The sequence below is a fragment of the Thunnus thynnus genome, chromosome 21 (assembly GCF_963924715.1).
Source record: "Thunnus thynnus chromosome 21, fThuThy2.1, whole genome shotgun sequence".
NCBI lineage: Eukaryota > Metazoa > Chordata > Actinopteri > Scombriformes > Scombridae > Thunnus > Thunnus thynnus.
Window position 1 is genome coordinate 26,223,938 of NC_089537.1, and position 18,323 is coordinate 26,242,260.

Below are 18,323 nucleotides of genomic sequence, written 5' to 3' on the forward strand. Positions count from 1 at the left end.
TGCCTGCAGAGTCAGCAGGAGCCAGAATACAACACTGAGCCTGATGTGCTGCAACTGGGAGCAGATGAGACGCAGGCACATTTCACTACAACTTACTGACTGCATCTAAACTTTTCATTTGATGGTGTTTGTCTGTACTTCTGTGTCTCCGTGACTTCCTCTGCTGTCTAACTCTTCTTCTCTGCTGCCTTTTCTCAGAAACTGAGCAATCTTGGGTATTATGCATTAATAATGACCTGTGTTCAAAAGGAAGAAGTGACAACACAGGGGACCAAAAAAGAAAGATTTTTTTTTTTGCTCTTTTCATAATATTTTAGTGTGACACATAAACTTAATAAAGAGCCTGGTAACATTCCTGAAGCAACATCACAAGGGATAAGTCACAGTAACTTTTCAGGTCAACCTTTGCTGTCTTATATATATATATATATATATATGTACACACACAATAAGTTCATTTTTTCAATATCAACACTTGCAAAACCACTTCTTAAATATTGAAGCACAGAATGAAATGACATTACATTGATCTACATGTTGTATGATGCTTTTGTAGATGAACTTAATTTCAAAGCAAGGTGCTGCTCTCCAGGTTTTTTTCTAGTTTGATCATTCATTAACTCCTCCCCACTGGAGGAAGTACAGTACAGCATCCCTCTCAAAGGTCAATTCATATGCAGAAGGAGTTCTTATGGACGGAGACACTTACATTGTGCATCCTGCACAGATTTCCTTGTACCAAAGCAATTTGATAAGCTAACTCATACATATCATGGCTACAAGTCCTCCAAACTGAGTTACTACCTTCCAAAACTATCAGTATTAGCTTTTTTGATCTGACACTCCTGTCAGCAGGAAGACATCTTTTGTCAGGGCCTTCCAAGTCACACACTTTGTTGCCTGATTGGCACCGACGTGCTCCGACTTGCTCTGCGTCATTTTTTTTTTTGCTCCTGTATTTTTAGGGGGGAACCTGAGAGCAATTAAGCCATAGTTATTGTAAACATTAGTTTATGTTCAAATTTGCTATCAATACAAATTAACAAAATTGGGAGAGGTTAACCTGGGAGCCCTGCTCTTATGTATTGAACTAGTACTGTGTGATGATTTATGTACTGTACTGTGAGATAAAGTACAGTTTTTTATCCCAAAAAACAGTGGTGTGCTCAATAGGTAAACGAGAAAAACAAAGGCTGGTGCTTCTGATGAAACCAGGTAGAAATCTTCAAAGGTGAAAAAGAACAAACAAATACTGTCCATACTGGTAAATATCCCCCTTATCCCCATTATTTATTTATTTAGTTTGTATATTGGGACTGAGTACTGAATATGATGTTTTTATATTGCTAGTATTTTTTTTAGGATATTGTGTTGATGGGTGTGTACCTGTGTGCACAAGTGTGTATGCATGTGACAAGTCTGAGGTGAGTCATTTCCCAATTAGGCATATTTCCATGAAATTTACATTCATATTTTAACAGTAAATAACATCAAATAATACTGTTATCTAAAAATATTAGCTAAATTAAGTTATAAATGCATTTAAAACACTATTATACTGTATCACTTAGCAACTGACTTTAACACTACCATGCATCAGGAAACAAAACATACATTTCATGACCAGATTAGATTTTTGTTTGTTTGTATCACTCCTGCTTTGTATTTTTTTGTTATCTGATCTACTCCGAATGCGCCGCTCATCTCACGCTCAGTCAGTGATGATACATGAAACTACTGAACCTGTGTTGTCTGATTGTCCTCATCATTCCTGATACTTCCTACAGATACATACACTGCACTTCTGCTATTGGTTCCATTTGTAGCCATGTGTTATTACAACAGGCAGAGCAGATGATAGTGTACTGCTGTAGTGTTTGTAGATTACAATCTCTTCACTCATCAAGTAACTAATCTAGAGTCTACAAATCAGTTTCTACAAAATATCAAGTCGGACTTGAGTATGTGAGGTCCTTACCGTGAATTTGGACTGTCTCAAACAAAAGTTGACAATCATGAGAGAAACGTGGCAAAACTGTGCTTTTATTAGACCATCTCACACAATTTGCATGCAATGAACCAGCATGACTTCTGTTAATGCATAGTGTAGATGCATATGGAAAACCTTAGTCCATGTCTTTCAGTCACATGAAAACACTTTTTAAAGGCCTTTCAACCCAAAAAGTTTTTGCGAAAGTTTCAACATTCAAATTCACTGTATATGTCATTTGCAAAATTGTGAATTTGAACAATGCTTGGTTTATTCAATCTCTTGCCACTAGATGGTGACAGTATACTATTTTTGCAGCAGATCTGTTAGACGTATAAAACCTTGTCCAGTTACAGTAAATACAACCTTGTTACCTGTGGTGAACTTTCTACACAGCAATTCTTTTCTCAAAGATTACTCAAAGTGCCAATGCATCCATCTAAATCATCTTTATGAAACATCTTACCTCCCCTGCCAGTGAGGTGCACAGTTTCCTTCGTTCTTTTCTACTGAGTCGTTTTGGAGGCATGTTCACTTGCTCTTCTTATCAGTGTTAACTGTAAAGAAGAAGAAGCAGGTTAGAATAGACACAACTTGGTTCTTTAAAAATTCTAAAAAACGAGTGTGACAGGCAGGAATTAGATGGAACACATTTGACTGCATGTGTCTTAGTCTAGTGAACAAACAGGATGTCTCTTTAACCCAGCTCTTTGTTCTATATGAAAGTGTACTATTAACAATGTTAGTAAACAGTATGGAACTGGGTTATAAGTGTGTCTTAAGATAGACTTGTTCATGCTCAAAATAGAACTGTATAACATCAAAGGACTGATATATGATTACACATTGCAGTGTCACTTCTGTTCAGGGGTCATATACATAACTAATTACAAACTACTGGATCACTGTGGTACTTTTTCCACAGTGACTCAAAATGGATTTTATTCCATCATGTCAGTATACAATCAGTCAAAGCAAAGCGCCAACACAAACACACTGTAGAAGAGATATCAATGAAGCAGTTAGTTTAGTTTATCGTAGGCACATCACATTTCACATACATCAGTTACCGACACATGACATGACCCATAGTTTTTGTTTCATACATCATACTTAGTAGTAGTTCTGACAGTATATGAGTTGGCACACGTAGTTAACTTTTGTACCATCAACACTTTAGTTTGTCTTTAGTTAAGTTGTCTTAAGAAGTTCTAACTGACATTTTTCACCCTCAGCACTGAGTTAGGGTTAGGGTTATGGTTACCAGTGCTGAGGGCGACGCTGCTGGTTGCCACTGATGAGGACATCTGGCCAGGCCTGAGCAAAAGATGTGAAAAAAAGAAAAATACCAGAAGTGGCCAGTCAAACTCTACCATATGCCTGCCACATCTTGGGTATTTGAAAAAAATGACTGATGCTGTAATTTGTCTTGTGATGGATGTTTGGAACACACAGTTTGGGTAAGAATTTTACCGTTCTCCTTTGTTTTCTATTCCAAATAAGTTTGTCTAACGTGGAGGTTTGTTACAACTTGTCTGATCATACAATCACATTATTACAGATAGAAATGATGGCAAAAACTATGAAATTAAGACCCAGGTTGCAATAAACCAGAATTATCCTTTAAAAAGGTAGATAATGTTAAAGAACACCAGGAACAGGTCTGTAGTTAGTTTGAGATGAGTTCAGACATCATGAATACCCAAGAGAAGCTCAGGATGACATTCATAGTCCTGCAATCCACACACACACACACACACACTGTGTATTTACAGACCAGCACAGTATGCACACCCAGCTTGAACTCTAGTGACCTTTATCAAGCTGAGCAGCAGTCTGCTAGCCCTCATTACACAGCAGCACAGCCAATCACTGAGAGGCAGCCTGCTCCAGGAGAACAGTGTGAATATTACTCCTGTCCAACACGCTCTCATGTTTTTAACATATATTGTTCCCCATGTGGGCCACTACACGCCTGTTAAAATACACAAGACTGTGGCTTTGTGATGCATTGTGTGGGGTGGAATCTGCATACAGCAGCGTACACATCCTCAGTTGAACAGCTGAACCCTGGCACTGTTTAAAATGGCTGCTGTTCAGCCAGAAGTAGAAAATGTCACTGTAACCTAAATGCACTTACTAGAAATGATCCCAGTAGTCAAACTGTCTATGCTTCTCTCACATCATAATGATCTTCTCCTGCACAGACTAACTCCAGACTCACATCACACAAATAAATCTCCAGCCTCTGTTACAGCATCACAGAGGATGCTGCTTGTGTGGCCATGGGGCTTGTGGAACAAACAAGCTGTTGTTTTTTGTAGATTTTGCAAACTTTGTGGGCCCTATCTTACACCCGGCACAAAGCGGCGCCAAGCATGATGCAAGTGTCTTTGTTAGTTTCAGACAGACAAAGTTGTCATTTTCCTGTCCAGCGCCCACGTTGTTTAAATAGCAAATGCACTTGCGCCCATCAGTGCGCCCATGGGCGTGTTGGTCTTAAAATGAGGTGTGGTCAGGCGCATTGTTGGTGCATTGCTATCTTGAGGCAGCAGAGAGTGATTGTGCTATTGACCAACAAAAACCTGGTCTGAAGTCAGTGTTGCAATGTTTCACTAATATTTTAAGGGCGCATTATCAAGATAGTAATATGTGCCTACATAGGCAGGTGCACAATATACACTCTGCTTGTTACACACACAGGACGCACAGCAGCACACAAACATGCAAAAGATTACAAATAAAGGATTACAAGGTGAAAGATTATTATTGTGTATATCAGCATATTTTAAAAAATACATGTCATAATGCTTAGTCATAATATTTATCAGAATGAACTAATCGCAGTAATGATGGATGAAATTTTCTAATTATTTGACCAAATCGTGGCAATACACGTAGGTATTTAAACAGACGGACAACAACAGATCAGACACAGATCAACTTTCCTGCTGCATCAATACATGATGACATGAGGAACACATGAGGAAATAAATGAGGTGAAAACAATGATTCAACTAAAGAAGGAAATAAATCTGCACAGCTACTAGCTGCTGCCAGAAGCAGGATCAGAAACTCGGAGAGCTGATCAAGTCCTGATAACTGTGTTAATGATTCTTTACATGATTAAAATTAATGATTTAACAATATTTAACAAATATTCTTTAACATTTTTGAGAGTACAGTGATCAGGTTTCCATACTTTCAGCAATTAAAACCCGGCTGATTTGACCTGTTACTCCATGACTGAACAAAATGATTTTAAAGAAACCAAAGCTGTAATTAAAAAAATAAATCTTTTCAAAAACCAAATGAAAATACAAATTACAAAAACTATTTTAATGAAAAAAGCAAATTAATGCAAATTAATAAACTGGTTGTCTGGGGCCACGGGAAGGTCCAGGAGCAGCAGGGGCCAGTGTGCTTGTTTTGGATCGTGCACTTTCACTTTGCGCACAAGCAGATCCATTTCCTCTGCAGAGAGGTGCTCCTTCTTACTACTTGGCAAAAGTGCACCTGACTTTTAAAGGGAATGGGAGATGACACTCTGATTGGTTTATTGCATGTTACACCCAAAACACACCCATGATTAATTACCGACTATTGACTATTATTGACTATGGACAACCCCTTTGAACCTTTCGACAATTTTTTCCGCCATTAAAATAGCAAAAGTAGATTTGGACACACCCTACATGCACTTTAGATGGTTAAAATAGGGTCCTATATCTTTTAATTTCCTCATTTATTTCCTATATTTACATCCCTTTGTCTGATTGATCTATTGAATTGAATTTATTTGATGATCAAAAATACAGAACTACTCTGCACAATAGTAGTTACAATCATCGATTAAAACACAGTAAAGACTTATATCCATTACAATGACACAACAAAAAACCATAGCACCAGTCAAGACATGTTCTGAGCCATCAATATAAGTTAGTGAGAAACATCTTTTCAAACACTTGATGCTTTATGTGATCAGTTTAAGGCTTCAAGATTATTCCATCATCCAGCAGCAGAATAAAGAAATGTTCTAAGTATATAAGGAGCAGGGAGACACCAGGGCAGATCACAACTCTGTCATCTGGTCTTATTTTAATAAACACTATTATTGTGTGTGGCAACCTGATTACAGAAAAAAAGTCTCAAATCCATCACATCAGTGCTTGCACCGTTTAAGATGCAGGACAGCTCAGCAGTCTATCACAGGGCTGACATCACATTATCTGTACAGCTATGAGCACTTTAGAATCTCCAGTTCAAGTAACCTGCATGTCTTTGGCTGTAGGAGGAAACGAGTGCAGCCACATGGAGAACATGCAAAATCTAGCACAGAGACTGGTAGTGATCCTAACACCTGACTCATGACTCCCTGTGACAAATACCTCTCAACATAAACACTGCCAACTTGGTATTCATGTTCATCTTCTTGTTTTGTTGCTTAAAGTCATAAACATGACAGAATATGAAAAAGAGTTATCTATTGGCTGTCATATATTGGCTGTATAGAGTCAAGTAGAGAGAGTGAATTCCAGAGAGGAAACACGGGGCCTAAAAATCAAACTTCATCAACCAAAATTTAAAGGGGCATTCCACAGATTTTACATGTGAAAGTAAATTTAATCATATGGAGTACAGTGAAAACACTAGAGTGGCACAACTTAATCTTAAAATGAAGACCACAAACTACTTCTTACTATGGAGCCTGCAGTGTGGTATTAGAACAGTTATAGACTTTAACATTGTTTGATTCTAATCAGTTAATATGTTAGTTAATTAAATTTGCACTTAAATAATGCACTATAAAACTTAAAGTAAAAGAATAAATCATCATTAAAAGATCATTTAATTTTTCCTAATTAATAATGCAGTTTCCTTATTGTGCTTTAAATGATAGAGTAATAATGAAAGCTATGTAAAAGTTAAAGGGCGGGTTCACAATTTTTCTGTGTGTGTATTAAAACAACAGTCTGGAGCCCAAATGAACAGTGAAATATGTTTTTCTTGCTGTAATCATTCCTCCTGTTCATACTGACCATTAGAAGATCCCTTCATAATGCACTTACAATGGAAGTGATGGGGAACAATAATAATACAAAAATGTATTTAAAAGTTTATCTGAAGCTAATATGAAGCTTCAGCATCCAAATGAGTCAAATCAAGTAGATATCTTTCAATGTTACAGTCTTTTTAGTGCCCAAGTCCCTCTTTGTGTTACTATACTTCCACCGCAGCTCAACAGGGAAACACTGTCCTCCATCACTTACATTGAAAGCACATTTGAAGGATCTTTTAATAGTCAGTATGAACAGGAGGAATGATTACAGTGAGGAAAACCTCTTCCACTGTTCATATGGACACCTGACTGTTGTTTTGAGACACGTGAACATATCCTTTATGTGCAAATGCATCCGAAAAGTATTAGAGATTGACAGATATCTAATTATTCAAACCACCTCAGAAGTAGTTATAGACACATCCTCGCCAGATGTTAAAAAAGATGTAAATGCTTATGCCTCATAATATGCTTTACTTCTCCCAAGTATACACCAACAAGCAGTCTGTAGAAGTAGCCACTAGAAGCAAGGGTCAACCATTGCTGCTTACCGGGGGACCAACATTTCACAGGCTCAGTGAAAACAGAGCCAAATATGTTTTTAATTGTTTTCATTCATTTAAGAATCATACTGATTGATAAAAGGGTTTTATCTGAGGGAAGATGTCATAATCCATATGAGTAAGTGAGGGCTAATAGAGTTATAGCAGCTTATGTTGATACTCATGTAGCAAAAAAATGACGCATAAACATGATCATATCTTCTGTGTTACACTATGAGACTTGAATGTAATTGATATCTTATCCACACACAAGAAAGCAGAGGCCTGCTTCACTTATGGTTGAAGCCAAGTGCTCTTATTGACACAAATCTGTTCTGGTCAGATCAGCCAAATTATGGCAGCTTAATAATAATTAAGTTATGTACCTGTTATTCAACTTGTAAGTTTATAAATTATACAAAGTCGTATTTATGAGATTTACATTGTTACTATAGATTAATGAGGGGAAAAGGGAAAAACCTCAGCTTTCATTATGGGGCCAAATATAGTCTGGCCCTGTCATAATGGCCGTGGACATTACACTGAAATTAGCCATCGTTCTCTCAGACTCAGGTCAGTCAGTCATACAGAAGGTGTTCAGAGGGAGTTTATCCATGGGAGTCGCCCATGTGTTTGTGTTAGGTGATGGACAGTTGTTGGCTAGCTAGCTAAACTGTTATTGTTGTTTCTTGGCAGTTACCAGTCAGCTTCAGGTACATTACCACCACACTCTGGACTAAAGTAGAGCTGACCTTGACTTGCATATAGGCTGAGAAATCCAAGATGGATACAATCAGATTTGTGAACTGGCCAACAGAGCAGGTGCAGGTCTAAGGGGGTGCTGATACTTGTTGTGCCCCCCCTGACTGAAGCACTGCCACAGGCCACACACATACACAGCTGCACTCCTTCTAACTGGCTGATTAAGGAACATAAAACTCAGAAACAACCCTTCTGCAAATCTCTGTAGTGCCTTCCAATTGACTGGTCAGGTGGAATAAATGGCGAGCTTTGGTAAGCCTAGCATTTCATTAAGTATTGTTTTTTTAATTCACAAATCACAGACTGCACCCAACATAACCAGAGTTGGTATCGCTAGCAGCTACAGACTCTGTAAAGCAAAATGCATGAATTGATTACCCTATCAGAAATTTGGGGCCACCAATGATAAAGACTGTTTACAAAACGGGACTGACAGGATCATTTCTCCTAGTGCACAAAGAGGAACTTGAGAAGAGACAAACAAAACATAAAACAATGCTTGTTGTAACAATATGGCCCCCTGACAGTTTTTACTGCACCACCAGGCTGGACAGGCTAAATACAGCCCCTCAACAGAGGCACATATATGTGAGTAATTGTAATATGGAAATAATGCTTCACTTAGTTTTGTCATCATTTGAAGTCCCAAAAAACATATCTGGACACATAGCTGACATTTTATGTCAATATTCAGTATTCTAAAGGGGCACTCCAGCAATTTAGTTGGGACTTAAAAACCTAATTGTCAAAAGCAGAGATTGAGGTATCTTAACTTTTAGTCTCTAGTATGGGACAAACTCTGGAAAAACACTGGATACAACATTTCCCATCATGAAAGATTCTACTTGCCTGATCAACACCCACATCTTTCAGACTCCACACTCATAGCTTGTAACACAAGCTCTCTGTTGTAATCTTCTGTCAAGCTGAGATAACCCTGAAGTAGACGTCTCCAACATTTTGGACCCAATGTGAAGTGGACCCATGGAAAACTCATGTTACCAAACTACATGTACACACCACCAACACCAGCAGCATGATGAAATACAGTATCCATTAACAAGCAGCCACAGAGCAAAAGAGCAGATATATAACAGTATCCATAGCAACTCATTCCAAAAACAATTTTATAGCTAGATATACTTTATTGATCCCCAAAACAGAAACTACAATAGTTATCACATGCAACAAGAGGAAAAAAATATTAAAACAAAAACAATCAAAGCCAGGATAACAGTTAAAATAGTTTGAAAGACAGCACTGGACACATGGAGAAGTAAAAACACAAGGCAATAAAACTCCTTAAAGTGCCAACACAGAGCAAATAAAGAATACAAAAGAGCTCACAGCCAGCAGTAGTAAGTAATCATAAAGGCCACTTAATATTCTAGCAAGTCATTGAAAAGCTTCACCACAGCAGCACAAAGGTGTCATTGATGCAGCTGTGCACTAAATGAACTGTTCAGTCCACTAAAGACACTACTGAGTTTGTGCTCTTCATATGTGTTCGGTCCTAAACTTTGTTCCTGTTCTGTTTTTTTAAAAAGAACATCTAAGGAATCTGGAGGTGAGCCAATGATAAGCTATGATGCTCTGGTAAGTAAATATATATATATATATATATATATATATATATACATATATACATGTAATTAAGTCTTATTTTCACCTCCAGCACCATAGTAAAAGACATAACAAATGGGAGATAGATGCCCAAGACAATCATTTTGTAACCACTATCATTTCTGTGAATCGAGACATATTAAATCAACCAGATTGGAAAGTAAAATTCTGGCTGGTTTCCAGTTCCTCAGAAGGGAGTGGATGCCTCTACCTGATGACATCACTGTGACATCATCAGGGTTATTTTCTCAGACTTTAAAGCTGTTTGCATTGACTGAGTAAGCACTCCTCTTGACTAATAAACTGATTTGTGTGCGTGTAAAATTAGTGGAATGCCCCTTTAGGAATTGTCTAGACTAGATATATTCAACTTTAACCCCATTAGGCTATCGCCTGTAGGCAGGTGGTGAACTAACTTCATGAAGCTGTTGGTTCAGTGGATGCAGCTGTGCTCAGTAAGCAGAGCTGCAGTGTATGTTCTCTCCACAGGTGAAGTCAGTTTGTAGCTTGGTCACCTTGTTAAGGCTGAACGACAGTGTTGGTTAAAGAAATGAAACGTGAAGTTGTTTCAGCTGGTGATGATGACTAACCTGACAGCAGACAGTGGTGTGGCTCTCTTGCGGTGCTCTGTCTGCTGCACTTCCTGCTCCGCTGTGGACACCAGCGGCTGCACAGCTGAAGGACACCGGGGAGAGAGACTCCTACCTTGGACAGCTCCAGGAGTTTGTGCAGCCTCTCTGGAGTCTCAGTCGGCTGAACAATAGCAACAAAAAGCAGCAGTTCAACCTTCTGACAGCAGCGCTGGTCGGTGCCTGCAGCTGTCACATCACCCGGTCCCACCGACTCCGGTAGATCCCCGCTTATCTCTTCTTCACACTTTTCCGCATCTTCGCTGTTTTAATCACAGGAGCCTCAGAGTTGTGTATGCAAGGGGGTTCCGCTGTTAATACGCATGCGCGGCTCAGATCGGTCTCTGAGGTGAAGTTGCATTCAAGCGATGTCGGAAATACGATAAAACAGAAACAATTCCGAGCATAAAATAAAATTAACTTTTAAACATCAACGATTTGTTGTATTTTTTAATTCCAGGAAATTGTTTTTTGTTTTTGTTTCTTTTGAGTGTTTGAACAGTTAAACTGAAAACATCTTAAAATTTAAAAAAAGCTGGGCAAAAAACAAATGACAACTTTGACAAGTATGAACTTGAGTGCAGTTAAGTGTGACCAGAGCAGAGCAGGGCTGAAGGATGCAGTCCCTGAGAGGTTTCCAAGGGAACTGGGTGAGTGAGGATCCGAGGCTGAATGGCAGGGATTGTGGCAGAGCAGCAGACCAGAGCAGGCGGAGGAATAGATGAAGGGCCAGAGTCAGGGGCAGCAGGACTGAGAGAACGCAGAGAATGAGGTTAGTCAGGGATAAAGCAAAAACAACTTGCAAACAAGCAGAAATGAGGCTGGAGCATAGCAACACAAACTGGTCAATGAGACTATGATCTGACAGTGTGGAGATGGCAGAGCTGAGTATTAGTAGGGATCTTGATTGCAGTGATGAGGTGCAGCTGGGGGCTCCGCCCTGACTCCAGCACACCTGCACACAATCAGACACACAGAGAGAGAAAGGGAAAGGGAGGGGGAGCTGCCCAAAGGGAGACAGCAGGTTACTGAGGCACTGATGAAGGTCCAGGGGCAGATGTAACATCTATCTCTGTCCAAAGATGGTTTTTGAAGGTGGGTGTGAGGTGAATGCATCAGATCAAGGAGGCCATTTACATCCATGTATATGAGACATGTTAATGACCCATTTCATCCAAATGTTGCGCTAAACTGCTTAAAAGGGCACTAATGAACTTTCAGTCTCAGTATGAAAACGTATGATGTTATAATTGATATTTTCTCTTTTGGTTTTGTATACTGTATCTTTCACTGGAATTTGTCATGTTATATTTTTTGATCAATAGTAGTATTGTGTAAACTCATGTAGGATGGGCAATGTGTTTGTCATGTTATTCTTAATTGTAAAATAATATCCACTTTGTCTTATTATTTGTGTTTAAGATAAAAATCAGAAATTAAGTGTCTAAATGATGAAGAGTCTCCAACACAGTAATGCCATTTATCATAAAATGAATTTTGTTGCTGCATCCTTTTCTGTCAGTCAACATGTACAACTCCCAGTGACAGGCCTTACTGTAGACTGAGATATCTCTCCCAAGCTTACTGACAATAACATCATTGTTCAACACAGACACCTTTATTTGTCCTCCCAGGCACATGCATCTGATCAAAAAAACTTAACTGTGCAAAAGGATGTCTTTGGACATAAAGATTACAGATGCTTAGAGTGCACCATGAAGGCAGCACTACCCCCATCTGTATCTATTCCAGCAGCAGTAACAAGAGTCCTATTGACACACACACACACACACTGACTCACTCACTGTGCAGCCCGGTGTCCATTTACCAGGCCAGCAGTCAGTGGGAAGAAACCCTGGCAAGCAGCTAATGTGTCAGAGCTGAGATGTTAAACCTCACACTACTCCACAGGCTCCATCATGAGAGCTTCTCATCACAACAACACATACATTCAAACATTGATGGTTAAAAATATTAATAAGCATATGACCATATGGTCCTCTGACATGATATACTCATGAATACTTGTGTGTAATCTGATTAGCATTAGAATCCTACAGATATCCTCTGATCAGCTCTACAGTGTCAACTATTCAACACTGTAAAATAGATTTTTAAAAATCTTATTGGTTAATGTGAGTGTGTCAACCTTTATGTAATTAGCACATTGAAAATAGGGTTTTGGGTTTCATACTAGAGTACACATGTTTTTTCTAGAACCAGCCGTTGGTTAAATGAGGTGGAGAACCTTACACTACTTCTTTTCCATTAGTTTCACTGACAAGTGTACAGACTGGTTGAACAGGCAGCATACTGATATGCAAACAGCTGGTTAAGGGTGTGTCTACATCCATTTATGGCTAACTGTGGGAGTAGAAATGAGACTTGCACATGCTCCCACTTCCAAAATGAGGAAAATTTATAAAACAGCGCCATGAGTATCATGGCTTTATAAATCTGACAATGATGCATCTGCATATTTCTAGCTTTGTGTGAAAACACAGTGTTAGTCATGAATCTGCAGAGGTTTATGCATCTGACCTCAAGTGTACAAGGCCTTGGTTAAGAGCATATAATTACTTATGTTGGGTCTTAACTTGGGACTTGATAGCTGAGACTTGAGACTTGTGACAAAAATGACTTTGTCCCACCTCTGCTCTTGTCTATCAGGAGTAAAGGCAGAAGTATGTGACATGGTTAAAGCACCACATAACATTATAGGGATCTTGACACCTCTCCTTGAAGGGAGTCTCCAGCATTTCTCAGTGAATGAGCACTAATATGGCTCACTGGATTGACTGTTCAGTGGGTGGGACAGAGCAGCAGCACGTTTAATGGACCAATCATCAGCCAGACAGAGTCGTGAATGAGCTGTGAATATGTGTAGATATACTATATAGATATACTATAATATAATATACTATAATAGTCAGACTTCCGATAGACATCTAAATTCATTGGTTGCACAAAGTTGTTTAGTTCTTGACCATCTAAAGTACATGTAGGAAAATAATTTTGCATGAATTCTGGCTAAATTCTGACTTTTTTCCAACTGAAAAACATGACTGACTGAGCGACTGTGTCCAGCCAATCCACTTGTGTCACTCCAGCAGAAAATATTTGCCTTCAAGAAAAATTCCAAAAAAGGACAAAGAAAGGAAATTTTTCTGAGAAAATTCAGGAAAGAATGTAACATAAAACTTATATACTGTGTTCAAAAAACTTCCAGTAGCTCAGTACTTGTCAGTCAGGCTGCTGTATATTTCCAACAGGTTACTGCTGTCTCTTTAAACTCCCTTCTTATTTATTGCTCCTCAACATGTTATCAAAACACAAAGTATAAGGCAAGGCGAGTTTATTTGTATAGCACATTTCAACGACAAGGCAATTCAAAGTGCTTTACATAAAGCATAAAAGGCATCAAGACAAAATAAAAGCAACACAAGGCAATGTAACAATACATTTAAATACAATTAAAAAGTGTTAAATTGGAAATAAAAATAAGCTAAAATAGAATAAGACATAAAACGGAGAATAAAAGTTACAGTGCAGTGTAAGATATTAACCCTTAAATTTGCTTTAATAAAAGGCAGAGAGAAAAGTTCTTCAGCTGTGATTTAAAGGAACCTTAGAGTTGCAGCAGACCTGCAGTTTTCTGGGATTTTGTTCCAGATATGTGGAGCATAAAAACTGAATGCTGCTTCTCTATGTTTAGTTTTGCCTCTGGGGACAGAAAGCAGACCTGTCCCAGACCACCTGAGAGGTCTGGTGTGACTGGTGTCACTGATTGTTACCATAGAAATATGGCTATTAGTTTTGAGTTAGCCTGGGGGTCGGATGGCTTAAACTGTTCAATTTGCATTAGACTAATCTAATCTGGCCTAATATTACAGACTTTCTTTGTAAAACCAACCCCATATTTTATGAAGTAAGAGAAAGTCTGAGGAGCAGGTGTGAAACATGTTATTATTCATCCAGATATCCTGATAATAGCTTTAAAGGAAGAGACCAGAAAATGTACTGTTTTGTGGTTGTGGACAGTATTACTCTGAAACAATCCTTGTGCTTATGATAGATCAGTTTAGGTTGATAGTGACTTAGGATAATGAAAAAAAGCTTCATGAACTTGAATTTCAGTTGATCAGTTTTGAATAGTTCTCATCAGAAAGTAATGGTTTAATAACCATGAGGATTCTATGATTAGTGATTAATGGAGATGGTGATAAGTTATAGGATATATGTGTGACTTGGAGATGGGAGCAGATGTGTGTGTTTGTGTGCAGGTGTCTCTGTGTTTGTATGAGTTCAGTTATGTGCTCTGGTGTTCTAGTGATAGCTCTGAAAGGGATGCAACATATACATATCTGTTGGTTCAGGAGAAACTGGATTTTACATGGAATTCTAGACCACCAAATACTTGAGCTCACTTAATTATTTGTGATTTGATGAACAAATATTAACGATATTTCTGAAAGAAAAAAGGTGTAATATTTATGAGATATTTATTGGACAGTAATGTATCTGGGTCAAATGTGTGAAATGTTAGACATAGTGTGTGATAGTGAATAGTGAGATTGGAGTTCAATGTATAAGCTTACTTAAAAAAATAAAGCTGCTCTCTTTTCATGTAATTTAACAAATTACATGCAAAAAAAAAAAGCCAACGAGGATACTGTATGTCGATGGTTGAGAGTCATCCGTCACTAATATCATTGGGTTATGTTAAACAGTATCAATAGATGTAGTAGTCATAATCTAATTACACTTCATTACTGTCCGCAGCAGGCGCTGGTCCAGGTTACTACATTTGAAGAGGATGATAAGTAGTTAAATAGTGGCGCTGCTGATGAGAGAGAACAGATTGGAACCTTTGTGCCAAACATGATCCTGTATTAATCACTGCTGTGCAGCAATCCCACAAATAACTGCTTCTATAATGGGATACAAATCAGGCAACCTGGTCTTGACCGAGGCCGGGAAACAGGAGCGTGTCAGAAGGACGTCATGGCACCTGCGTGTGCGCCAACAAGTGCCAGAGCGCGCTGACAGGACGTACTGCTAAAATTATTTTTCAAATTATGTAAAACTGACATTTTCTGCCCGCAGAGTCAGACTGCTCCGTCCATTGTCGATGTCAGCATTCAAAACCATATGCTGTCAACTACCCTCCTCTCCAGTGCGCCTGCGCTCCCTCTCCTCCTCCTCCTCCTCCTCCCCCCTCCCTCCCTCCGTCGGTGTGGCTCCGTTCTCTACCTGACAGCTCGTCGGAAGACATGCACAGAACCGAGCCCCGGGCTCCTCACCAGCAGAGATAAAGGGCCGTGCAGGTCTGGGGATCGGGAGTATCGCTGGATACAGAGCGGCTGTTGTCCTGAGCATCCTGCTACACACAGCGGCATGGAGAGCTCCTGATCCCGGCAGGACGCCTGGAAGAGCACAGCTATTCTTCCCTCGTCTCATCTCGGATCTGCTTGGATATTTCGAGGCCTGACCATGTCTGCGAGAGAAAAGGGGATCCTGACCAAAGACAGTGTCAGCCTGCTGCCCTGTTTCTATTTTGTAGAGGTGGGTTCATCATACTGCATGCTTCTCATTCAGAGACGCTCTCAATTCCATCAAATAGAGCAGTCAGATCAGGAATAACTAATACTGATAATCCATTCTACTTTAAGAAAAGCATTTTTTGCTCAAGAGACATCATCATATGACTTGGCTGATACTATTTTAATATATAGGTCAAACACAACACACTGTATTCTGCAAAAGAAATGTGCGTACAATGAGTTTAGATGATTTTACCCTCAAATAAAAGGCAACATCACGTCACATCACTCTATTATAACAAGATCAAGCGTCCAAAGCTGCTTTTGTATTTCTTACTCACAACCTGATGCCACAGTAGAATACTGGTACGGTAACAGACCAACATACACATTCACATTTGAATAGTATTTCTTGAACATGAAGAAGATGCACATGGACACACTACACATCTAATTCTGTTTTTCTTTTAGATAACAGATAATGCAAAATAAAAGATAACAGAACTAACAATACAAATGTGTGTACATCATGAATACAATAACATAAACATAAGAAAGTACAAATGAAATACAATACAAATACAACAAATAACACATTCTCTCTGTAAAAATGGTAGAAATGCTTCATATTCCATTTCTTTCTTTATATACACATTAAAACAGACAAAAATTCAGAGACTGATCATTGATGATCCTTGCGATCAGAGATTCAAACACATGCATTTTGATCTGTTGCATCATATTAACAATTCAGTTGACTCAAGCTGGAAATGGCTGCAATATCAACAAATGATTCTGCACAGCCACACACACTGAGTACGTGCAGCATAAAGACATAAAACATGATGAGGAAATTTCCACAACCTGAGAAGCAGACCAACACCGGCAAGTAAATATGAGTGTGTGGTGACAGGGTGGTGCAGCCATGATGGATAAGGACGAGGGAATTCCTAAGTGGCAACAGTGTCTGTTAGTACGGGCCAGTCAACCAGACTCCTCTGGTGATGATTGACATTTTATTTTTTAGTATTATCTTGTTAAAATGTGTTTGTAAGAGATTTGAATGGTGATTTGAAGTGTTTAGTAGAGATTGCATGCAGCTTGTGGTGACTGTCACTTGTTCCCCTGCTGAACACTTTATGCATGCTCTAATTCACCAGTAAGCCCGTGGCTCTACAATCAAACTGGCATCATATATTATGGATTTGCCTCTAATGTTGTGTGATGGATGCTGTTGGAATGACTGCATCATTCCCATGAACTCCTCTCTCTCTCTGTGGAGGCTTGGAAAGGAGATTTCTTTACCTTTGTTTTGTTTTTGGAATCTTTCTATTTACATTTCAGTGCACACAATTAATATGCCTGAACAAAACATTTCAGCCTTGAGGTTTAAAACACTAAAGCTGCTGTTCACTGAAGGATTCTTGCCCTCTATTTTTACAAACAGCAGGAGGCATTTAAACTAGGTCAGTGCTAAAGTTAATTCTGCTCAGTGAACTACAGCATTTGTGCATATAATTATGCCCACTCAGGCTGATTTCTCTGAGTCTGTGTCAGTGGCTGGTTTGCAGAGAGCTGAGGTGGTGAACCCGTTCAGCTCAGTCCCATCCTTCTCTCCTGTAAATCATGACTGCCGTGTTCCCTGATAGATGTGGAGAGGAGATCACAGCCTGCCAATCATGATGCATCCCTCCTCCGTGGAGAGATTTACCTCTGCAATCAGGACTCATGGCTGTTCACCTGACATATAAATTCTTAATGCTGATAGCTCTAGAGGCTGAAAGAAGCAGCTCTCACCTCAGACCTAACCGTACTTCTGCTGTGTCATAATAGGTTTAGCCAATTTGCTCTACACTCATATCACCAGCTGCACACCAGATGTGATTTCTCAAATTGAGCAGTTTACCTACTTTCATTGAGAAGCAAGCATATGATATGGTGGGATGAGTCAGCTGTATCATTGCAGAGTTGGTTGTCTTTATTAAATCTGAGTTTTTTTACCTTGAACAACAGACTTTGGCCGGCATTAAGTGGTTTTTTTGGGGGGTTTTTTGTATTAACATACGTCAAAGTTGGATATATCAGACCTCCCTTGTTTGAATTACTTGGATGTTGATACTGTTTAAGTAGGAAACTGGTAATTGCGATACCTTCAATATGACATGAAGTTCA

The 18,323-nt window shown here is 39.0% G+C and overlaps 2 protein-coding genes across 2 annotated transcripts in view; one reads left to right on the forward strand and one right to left on the reverse strand.

Moving 5' to 3' along the window:
- The window catches only part of plppr5b (phospholipid phosphatase related 5b), a 174,603-nt gene extending 163,067 nt beyond the window's left edge, over window positions 1-11,536 (reverse strand). Inside the window, exons 1-2 of the mRNA XM_067578063.1 lie at window positions 10,570-11,536; window positions 2,457-2,547 (exon numbers count right to left, since the gene is read on the reverse strand). Of these exons, the coding sequence (XP_067434164.1) occupies window positions 2,457-2,519 (63 nt within the window). The 5' untranslated portion in view covers window positions 2,520-2,547; window positions 10,570-11,536. The remainder of the gene's footprint in view (window positions 1-2,456; window positions 2,548-10,569) is intronic.
- An 80-nt stretch (window positions 11,537-11,616) lies between these two features.
- Window positions 11,617-18,323, forward strand: part of LOC137173484 (phospholipid phosphatase-related protein type 4) — a 53,579-nt gene continuing 46,872 nt past the window's right edge. Inside the window, exons 1-2 of the mRNA XM_067578358.1 lie at window positions 11,617-11,703; window positions 15,715-16,173. Coding sequence (XP_067434459.1) covers window positions 16,102-16,173 — 72 coding nt within the window. The 5' untranslated portion in view covers window positions 11,617-11,703; window positions 15,715-16,101. The remainder of the gene's footprint in view (window positions 11,704-15,714; window positions 16,174-18,323) is intronic.